Here is a 10,442-nt window from a genome sequence, read left to right as displayed (position 1 = left end):
GGGTCAGTCCAATTCATCCTATAATTTAATATCCTGTACTTCAGACATTTAAAAGTATAACTTTCATGACAGGCGTTGTAGTAAGTGTGCCACCTTGACTGTGTTAAAATCATGAAATCATTTTTGGCGGACGTACTGGTGTGTCGGTCACATTTGCCTGTGACATTCTGTCAGTTATCAAGCTTCTCACACACATGATTGAACCCTATGTAGTATGAGAAAGTTGTTTTGATATATATATTTTATTTTATTTTATTATTTTTTTTCCAATGTGGGTGCTTAGCTACTTACAAACACCCGATATCTTCTAACATCATTTTTAAAGGATGTTTTTTGGCAGCGATTGACATTTTTGATGGAGATGTGCATTTACAGTTATAAGTGACATTTTAACATTAAAATATTGGCATATTTTAAGCTTTGGCCAGGCTGGATGATGTTTTTGAAAGTAAGGCATGGCTGAAAAGTGCCACACTGTTCTAGATATCCAGTGCAGTTTTTAAAAGGGAAAAAGGAATGCTGTCTATTGACCAGCTTTTGGTTTCTTTGTTGATTTTTTTTTTTTTTTTTTTTTTTTTTCTTTGTCTCAACTTGTTTGAGAAATTCAGAAAGTTGGAAGCATGCCATTTCCTCCACTGCAAGAGGATTTACTTTTTAGAAAATGCAGTTTTGTGAATTTTAGGAATCTGTGATCAAGTCTTGAGATTTTCTTTCCATACATCTGACGGAATTAAACTGTTACTCCAAACTAAATATTATTCAGCCATGTGATTGCTCCCACTAGGCATCATAGGAGGGAGTTGAAGTACCAGAGTCACTGTAGAGATATTGGTCATATCTCTTTTGTTTGTAATTTCTTCAAGTAAGTTTCTTTGCATCTTGACGTCTATTTAACCTGGTTGTACAGTTTTATCCCCTGTGTGTGTGTGTTAATAAATGGAGAACTGTCTGTTGCCCTCATTTCTGCATTATTTTGACAGGTTTTAGTTTAGTGCAGGATGCAAGAAACTTGAAATAACAAAAACCCTGTATAATATCATTGAATCCAATACAACAACACAAAATACAGGTTCAAAAATGACCATAGAATTGGATTGGCATTCAGTGATAATTTCACTATCACTGAATGTAATAGATGATAGTATAATGACTTGATTAGACCAGTGCGCTCACTGGGTATCTACTTACATAAAGTTCAATATATCAACCACTCACTTGTGTATTTATACTCTTCTCTCATGAGGACACCTATTAGACAAAATATTATGTTGGGCGGGGGTTCATTTATGGGAATAATTTCTACTTCACTTTATTTTAGGGGGAAATGTACTTTTCACCTCAATAAATGGATCTGTCAGCTAGAGTAACTGGCTATAATTATAGGAAAATAGGATGCATTTTTATGGATTAGTATAATTAAAATTATGTCCACCTCAACCAGCTAAGACTTTAGAACATTAGAATGCACATTAATGTACAATACTAATAATAAATAACAGTATAGCACATCTTGAGAGTGGCCATTCTGTTGACTAATTAGTAGCCTATTTATACTGTAAGTACATTTAGCTACCAATATGGATGTATGTGTGTAGAAATACAATTAAAGTTAAAAACCACTTGACAACACTTTCTCCACCTCTGTTATTTGCTAACTCAATTTGTAATTAATTTTAGGGTCATGCGGTCACAGCGATGAGCGCCATCGCTGTTCTTGAGCCGGCGCTACCTCTTTTCTCCTGAAGGAGGCGCCATAGATCAATCGAGAAAAATGTTGGACTCTGTTTTTTTTTTGTTTTTTTTTTTTTAACGCTTGTTTCACACTGTCCTGCAGTTTCTGCCTCGCAGAAACATATTTATTGCGCCTTGAAGGCTCTGTCAAGCACATGTAAAAAAATGAAGTCCATGTTTTTGTTGTGTTTCATCGTTTGGTTTGCAGACGCAGAGCTAAAACCCCGGAAAGGTAAGACCAGACCCTGCTGATGCTTATTCGGTCCTGAGCAAACGTGTGGAGCTTCAAATAAGGAAAATCATGAAAATGTGACTAAAATAAGTTTTGTCGGACTTAGCCGAATCTGAGCGGATATTTTAAGATCAGCATCCTCTATTGCTTGAAACAGAACTTTGGTGTAAAGATTATTTAGCTCATTCTGGCACAGAAGCCTCATAAGTTAAATCCTGATTCCTGTTTGTCTTAATGCTTATTATGGGCTGTAGTGGGATCAGTGGCATTTGCAGTTTCACATGTTTTCCTGCAGTTTGCACCACTTGGCGCTGATTTTTGCTTCGACAAAATGTCTTAGTTCATAATATGCAAATGCCTTTGTGTTCGGTTCATCTGCGCCATATGCGTTTCTCAACACTGTAGCTCATCCTCCTCATTTTTCGACACCCAGGGTCGGGGGTGGTATGTACTTTCAAAGACAAGACATACAGCCCAGGAGACAGCTGGCATCCCTATCTGGAGCCCATCGGATTCATGTTCTGCATGCGCTGTGTCTGCACAGAGGTGCCTTTAAACATTTACAAACTTTATCACTTCAGAACAAACATCTAAAGGAATATTACACTAAAGTTTTTCTGCTGTCTGAGGAGCTCTGAGTTGCTGACCATAGTGGTTGGAATTTAAAGGTAGCCAGGGCTTGTAAACTCTAACAATGCTCTCTCTTAGACAGGCCATGTGAAATGTAACACAATCAAGTGTCCTGCTCTGCCATGTGAAAACCCTGTAGCTGAACCTCAGCAGTGTTGTCCAAGATGCACAGGTAGACTGTCCTCCTCCATACACCTCATGAGCTCCTGAGTTCTGAGTTTTATAGAGAAACGATATATGTTGTGACCTTAAAGCCTCCTGTCCTGTGTGGTGTGCCCTCTTCAGATGAGCCCAGGATCCCTGCAGGGCTGAGAGCTTCAGTGAAGTCCTGCAGGTATAATGGAAGTATTTACCAGCCAGGGGAGACCTTCACCAAGCACGACCTCTTCCCATCCAAGCAAAGCAATCAGTGTGTTATGTGCACATGCTCTGTAAGTTACATCTAATATACTACATTTGTTTTTTTTTCAGTCAGACTGGGTTTTTATTGATTTAGTGAAAGAATATCATATCCTAAATGCATATAGTAATGTAATGCATTTAAGGTCTGTCATTTTATGTCAGCTCAGGTTCTTAGACTGCATGTAGTGAAACTCTTCAGACCAAATTTACCATGTGGTTTAAAAGACATTAAAAATAAAACACTAAGAAATAGAAATAAATAAAGCAGAAAAATTGCAGACTTTTCAGATGTAGGCTATCTTAATCTTAAAAGGTACACAACAAAACCTCAACCCTTGCCAGTGGTGCAATAAAATGTTTCCCACTGAATATTTAAGAATTCCTCACAATCCTTCTTTGTTTGGTAATTCTTCTTTTCCTCTCAAATAACATATTTAAGCACTCTAATTTAGTTTAATAGATAAATGAAAAATGTTAAGGACTCAACATGATGTCTTTCTAACAATTAGAATCCATGTGTATGCTCACCAAAACCTTTTCACATCATAAATATTGCTGGAGCCTCAACAGTAGTAGATGAAGGCGGCACTTGTACAATATTCCCACAAGTTACAGCAGAGGCCTATGTGTTAAAATGTCTCATGGTTTGTGCATTGAAGCATTTTAGATTTTTCCAAAATTCATTATGTGCATGTGTTCAAATTCAAGTTAAAATTTATTTATATGCCACATTTAAAAACAACCCTATAGCTGACCAAGGTGCTGTCCAAGCTCAAGAAATGGATAGGAGATGTGTGTGTTGTGTTTTTTGAGGGCCATGTAATGTTGCGTGTGCTTGAAGACTGTCTCCGCCCTCTGGTTCGTGTGCTGGCTTTGCCTGGTTGTGAACGGCACAAGCAAGTGGATGAATGTTTTAATTTAGAAAACAAAAGGCAGATATTGGAGGGGAAAGCGGAAGTGAAGCCAAAATTGACATTACATTTGAGTTGTCCTTTAAAGGGCCACATGATGTCAGAAGTTAATTTTAGTTATTAATTGGTGTTAACAGATGTTTCCAAGGAGACAACACATAACAATGTATTTAACCAAATTATTCCTGGTATACACAGTACAAAGAACAGTACAAATCATGTTTATCAACATATTACTGGTGCCTTGAGGTATGCTGAGGTTGCTCAGGTATTACAGCAGTTTGTCCATTATTTCTAACATTGCTGGTTTGAGTGTCCTTGAGCATTACACTGAATCCTTAACCCTTCTGATAAGCAGGTTAGCACTTTGCACAACAGCTCAGCCACCACTGGTGTGTGAGTGTGTCTATGTGTCACAATGTCTCATTATGTTCTTGCTGGTGTTTTTCAATAACATTAGACCTCAGAAGTAGTTGTAGTTCGTTTGGACTGTTATTCCAGGTGATATAAATGTGAGTCCATATAAATATGTGATCAAGTCTAGAGACCTGCAGAAACCTTGGACTACTTAAGCCTTGCCTTCTGGAGCGCATACTTGGACATTTAAAAAAAAAAGAAGAAGACATTTTTCCTTCCCTTTCTTTTTTCAGAATGGGAACATCTTCTGCGCTCTGAAAACATGCCAACCAATCACCTGTTTCTCACCAGTCTCAGTTCCAGATACCTGCTGTTTGGTGTGTAAAGGTAGATAAACTCATCCAAGCTGAGAAAATTACTTTACTCTGTTTCTTACCTGCAATAAAAACATTTAGATATTGGGCTAATATATGACTGATTAATAAGAATGTTTTTTCTGAAATTGATGTAGATGCAAAATGATGCTCATTGCAATGAAAGGTGTTCCACTGTAATGCACTATATCAGACAAAACACAAAAAACATCACAATATGATAATTTCATCATGATACAATTCCACTGAAAGTAGATTAATTAATTACAGCCGTGCCAATATGTAAATGGTTGCCATGTTTACCATTTTAATTGCATTGTGCTTACAGTTGGTTTTGATCTTTGTCTCTGGTCTTTAGATTATGGCACCAGTGGGTCCTCATCAACTGAGGATGGAAATCAACAACTGTACAGAGGCGTGGTATGTTCTTGCTGATTTATCACAAGATATGAATGAAAGCAACGCCTAAGATATATTTTAGACATTTGAAAATATATTTAAATGTAGTGAAAGATAGCAGTGTGGAGTTATCAGTTGAGTAGCTGCACCTTGAAGAACTGGAAGAATCTGCTCAGATGAAGAGTCGCTGTATGTGACACTGAGATCACTACAAGCTTTAAGAGAACTACTCTATAGCTGATGCTGACCTTTGAGCTCCCTGTGCACGGGGTCAAGCAAATTAATTATTTTCTCTTAAGGACTGCAAGGATAATTTGCTCGATTTGGCATCACATTATCTAGATTGTTTCTGAAACATCCATATTGATCATCAAATACAAAGGTTTCACATTTTCCCTCATGATCCATGGATCACTTGGCCTGATAACAAGACTGAATTTTAATGCCATTCTATTTGAATTGTTGAAGAAATCTGAGATGTGGGCGGTGATTCAGAGATCTGGAGTCGGGCTATAACTTTTTATGATTTAGAGCAAATTTGATGCTCCTTCAGCTATCACTCAGGGGGAAAAGCAAATGAGCCAATAGCTGAATAGATTGAAGATAACTGTTTTATTATATCTGTGTTTACAAAAGAGGCATTCAGTGGACCAGTGTTCTGGAGAGCAAAGCAGGGGGCGGTCTGACCGGGCCACTCCACCCAAGGTCAGAACTTCCCCTAGAGGCCTGAGCCTCAGTAAACTTAACCTCAAAGGGGCTTCGGAGACTACTGTGAAGATTTTGTTGCAGAGGAAACACCAAAGAGGTGAGACTTTGTCAAAACAGAAAGATCCTGTATAGGTATTTGATTTTATGGATTCGTTCCTCACAACTTTACAATCGTTTCCATATGTAGCACAACGCTCAGATGTTTTCCATTTCTCTCAGCTTGTTTATACAATGGCAAGACGTACTCTCATGGAGACATGTGGCACCCAGTTTTGGGGAAGGTCCTGGAATGCATCCTGTGCACTTGTACTGATGGCCTCCAGGACTGCAAGCGCATCACATGCCCCAGCCAGTACCCTTGCCAACATCCTATGAAATCAGTGGGAAAGTGCTGCAAGACTTGTCCAGGTAGTCAAACACGGCTCATGACATAATAAACTGTTTACATGGATGATGTTGATTGCCTGTTAACATTATCCACACAATCTGTTTTTCTCTCTTCTAGAAAGTAAAGCTGAAAGTAACCAGACCCAGTGTTATCTCGGATATAAAAATAACCTCTTGGTGTATAAAGTTGAATCATCTTTGAAAGTTGACCCTCCCAACACAGTTAGGGTCATTGCTATTGAAAGACAAAGTACTGCTGAGGTTGAAGTGCAAGTATGGAAGGCTGTAGAAGGTACTGTAACTACTGGTGAGAACTATATTAAAGGAATGGTTCAACATTTTGCAAAGAATACGCTTTGTCGTCCTCGGTGTGAAGATTGACACCACTCTGATATCTGGCTGTTAGATATTAAACACCAGCCAGTTAGCGTTACTTTAGCATAAAGACTGGAAACTGGAGGAAACAGGTAGTCAAGACATAGTCTAGCACATAGCCCCGCTTAAAATCAGAACATTCTTGTACGCTTTAATTAATGGCTTAGCTTTGGGTGTTGCTCAAATTATTTTGTTAGCTGGAAGCAGGTAAACACCCCTAGTTTTTCTGATAAGCTTAGCTATCTGGCTGCTGGCTGTAGCTTCATATTTATCATGATAGGGGTGTCAGTGTTAACCACAATGGAATCATTCCTGGAATCAGGAAATGGTAGGGGTATAATATTAAAATGTGACAATATTTCTCGCCGAGGTGAAAAGCTGTCTCGTGATATCAGCATGACAGAGTGTGAGGGTGAAATTAGCATAGAAGATGCCCCTGCGACTTTTAAATCGTTTGTGTGGTAGCATGAAAAACAATTTCTCTGCCACTGCACCACTCAACCACATGTATAAAATGAGTTAATCAACCAGAAATAAACCTTCACTTGTTTTGCTGTCAACACATTACATTGGCATTTGCTGACTTAGCTGAAGCTTTTATTTGATCAGCTCCCGGTCTGTGAGTTGCAGATTCTCCTCCCTCACTACAGTGGGCTGTCACAGGAGTTAAAGTTGCTCCTTCTAGAACAGAAAATGCAGTATTTCCCTCTTCTCAGGGTTAACAAACTCAGCAGCAGCATCTCCTGTGGAGCTGAGAGGCTGACAGACAGCACGACCTGTTAATATTGTTGCGTCTCCATACAAGGGTACAGCTTAGGTTACATTCATCTGAAAATATAAAGACGCTGAACAAAATTAATAATTTGGCAATCACACAGAAATAAGAATCATAGTTAGATAATTAAAAGAAGGGTTTCATGTCCTCATAATCCCCAGACCTGCTAAAATGACAGATGCAGTGAGTGGGAATCAGTCCCCGGTCTCCCACACCAAAGGCAAGAGCATTAAGAGCATTAACCACTGTACTACGGATCCCTGCCTCCCACACCTCAAACATATATTCATACTCACCTTGCAAATATATACATACTCAGTTTGCGCATATACACATACTTACAAATGACAGTATGTATGTATGTATGTATGTATGTATGTATGTATGTATGTGCAAGCAAAGTATTACATTTTGGCCTAGACTGCTTCTCATATGCAAGCAACATTTCAAAATGCACCTGCATTGTTATGCATTTTGTGAGTTTCAGTCAAATAAAAGACAATTTTTCCAAATATATATTTCGTAATAGAAGATTTCCTTAAAACATTGATAAAATATGTTCTCATTCTCGTGAAAACAATATTGTGTATCGTCTCGTCTCTTGAGCTAAGTGTAGCTTTGCAAGAGTTGGTGTATCTCCGCAGAAGAATAATTCCAGCTTAAAAGACACACGCGACTGTCTCTGACAGACACCTGTATAATGTTAGCAAGAAAACGAATATGCATATTTTCCAAAATGTCAAACTATTTTATATATATAAAATAGTTATTCTCATATATACAGTATTCCAATATATACAGTATTCCAGTATATACAGTATTGCTGTACCAATGTATGACTCTCATCTGAGTTTTTTACTTATACAGGTCTTTTACAGTTAATGGAAATTGGGGATGTTCAAAGAAAAGATATTATGGATCATCCAGAGAATTACACATTACTTACAACACTTGATGAAGGTTTGTTTCACGATGGCTTTTTTATTTTTAGATTCTGGAAATACTAAGTAACTTAGTATAATTTGGTTAAATCCTTCTGACTTATTTTAACATGAAAATTTTGGTTTTGATGACATATTTATAATAATTCAAGTTAATTTTTTCAGACACTTGGAGAAAATTTAAAGAGGAGGGAGACAATCTGAGTAAAGCGTCTCAGACCACAATTTGTGAAGACGGCATTCGGGAGATGGTGACTTTCCTAAATCCCAAGCACATTGAAGACCTGTGTTCACCCTAATAGTTTTTCCTCCTTTGACACTCTTTATATACTGAATAACTACATGGTACATACTTTATTCATACATGTTGCAATTGGATGTCCCGCGTGATTCCTGTAATTCAAGTAGAACTTCTCATTTATATTGTTTATCAATTTATACATTGTTGTCCATCATGTTTTAATCCTCACATATTTATATTTGTAAATTATTAGATTACAAAACAGGCAGTAGCAGTTTTTGATAACTGCCATGGCCATAAACTGGCAGATAGTTCTGCCTCCTGTCATGATTCAAACATTATTAGATTGGGTGGATTTAGGATGAAAGATCTAAACAAAATGTGACAAGGGTAAATGTGAATGTGGAGTGTAAAAATGGTCAGAGTTGGCTGCGTTGACTCAATGATGTTAATATGTGCATCTATTGAATTATTGAGGTAGTATCAGTATTTCTTAAACAAGCGCTTTGCTTTAAACATATGAAGATAATTTGTGTTAGAATATGTTGGGAAAAGGGCCACGCTCTGGTCAGAATGTTAAGGTTTTTTCAAGGATGCTATATGATTATCATATTTATTGTAAATACAAATTGAGGTTTTGTCACCTTATTTAAAGTGTATTGGTTCTTGTATGATCTCTGTGTACATACATTTGACTGAATGTTTTTTGCATATAAGTAGCAAGAGGCATTGGGGTTAAATCTGCCAGTGAATGCACAGCTGTGTCAGCTGTGTATTTGTTAGTGTGAAAACAGCCTACACAATTCTTTCTGATGTCAAAATATAGACCTACTGTAGCTATTTTTATGCAGCCACAGGTTTTTTTAAAAACATTTTATAAACGCCACATACCAGAAATATTTGTATTTTAAAGTGGTCATAGTTGATGTAGCTGAATGCACTCTGTACCTCTGCTCACAATTGTAACCCATAAAGGTTTTGCAGTGTTTTACACCAGTGAACATTTTTGTGTGGTTTGTTTCTAGCTGTAACTTTCACATTTAAATGATGCACAGCCCACAAGTAAAGGAGATGGAGTCATACAGAGACAGAGGGAATATGTACTTGAGACAGGCTTAATGTGACTCAGAGCTCACAGTTGCTGTTGAAGGCGTTGCTTACACTGTCGTTGCCTGAAGGCCTCCATTAAATAGAACTCCGGAAGGCCAGATAAACTGTTTTCCTGCTGGAGATGAAATGTTATCAGAGGCATGCAAATCAAAAGCAGAAGTTCAAAGTACTCCCTTCACCCACAATACACAGAATATTTTCCAAAACCCAGCAGTTTCATAAAAATCACTTATTAGTTAACGTAGCTTGATAAGACCAGGGTTCTGCTGACTGGCATCCGCGTAATCATTGTACTTTTTCCTCAAAATTAAATATAATGAGATTTTCCTTTCATAGCGCCTTATCCTTAACACTTGTATGTTGAGTCTCTCCTCTTTTTCTAGTTATTTAGGATGGACAATAGGAGCTGGAAAAAGCTGTACTATTGATTCAATATTTTGACTAAAGCGTTGGCTAGATTAATTCAGTATATAGAGATACATACAGTATATGATTCACTGATTTCAGCTATATCAAACTGATGTTGTTTTTGAAATGCCCTTCAAAATGGTGGAAAAACAAATGTTAAAATGTTGAAGTTGTTAAAGAGGCTTTAATATTTTTATATTAGCAAAGGATCACACTACTACTTGAATTTGAAAGGGGTCACTCGTAGTGATCACAGTTCCCTCAGTCTTTGAGCTTATTGGTTTTTGGTATTTGACCCACAACCTGACTTCCACCACTCTCTTAGCGTTGTTTTTGGCCACACCAGCTGCTGTTCTTAGCAAAAAAGCTCAAAAACCCTATATACACTTCCTGCCCAGCACCAAAAGAGAACTAGCAGCTAGCTAGCGAACATAGTGAAGCATTTAGCTGTTCAGGGAATG

At 37.6% G+C, this 10,442-nt stretch overlaps 2 protein-coding genes across 4 annotated transcripts in view; both read left to right on the top strand.

Moving 5' to 3' along the window:
• spag7 (sperm associated antigen 7) overlaps positions 1-949 on the top strand; it is a 4,274-nt gene extending 3,325 nt beyond the window's left edge. The window contains exon 8 of the mRNA XM_046039158.1: positions 1-949. The gene's annotated coding sequence lies outside the window, so the exon portion shown is untranslated.
• Positions 950-1,806: 857 nt separating this feature from the next.
• On the top strand, positions 1,807-9,460 carry chrdl2 (chordin-like 2). 3 transcript variants are annotated; one of them, XM_046039151.1, is made up of 11 exons: positions 1,807-1,963; positions 2,397-2,509; positions 2,672-2,765; positions 2,879-3,024; positions 4,557-4,650; positions 4,996-5,057; positions 5,673-5,841; positions 5,964-6,152; positions 6,250-6,423; positions 8,149-8,241; positions 8,388-9,460. In XM_046039151.1, the coding sequence occupies exons 1-11, from the start codon at positions 1,897-1,899 to the stop codon at positions 8,519-8,521; spliced, it is 1,335 nt and encodes a 444-aa protein (XP_045895107.1). In that variant the 5' UTR covers positions 1,807-1,896; the 3' UTR covers positions 8,522-9,460. The 3 variants fall into 3 exon arrangements, with proteins under 3 accessions (XP_045895107.1, XP_045895106.1, XP_045895108.1); XM_046039150.1 differs by having other exon boundaries at positions 6,250-6,438; XM_046039152.1 differs by having other exon boundaries at positions 1,825-1,963; positions 2,676-2,765; positions 6,250-6,438.
• Positions 9,461-10,442: the final 982 nt, after the last annotated feature.

This window comes from Micropterus dolomieu, linkage group LG23, assembly GCF_021292245.1.
Source record: "Micropterus dolomieu isolate WLL.071019.BEF.003 ecotype Adirondacks linkage group LG23, ASM2129224v1, whole genome shotgun sequence".
Lineage (NCBI taxonomy): Eukaryota > Metazoa > Chordata > Actinopteri > Centrarchiformes > Centrarchidae > Micropterus > Micropterus dolomieu.
This window is presented reverse-complemented; position numbering and strand designations above follow the sequence as displayed.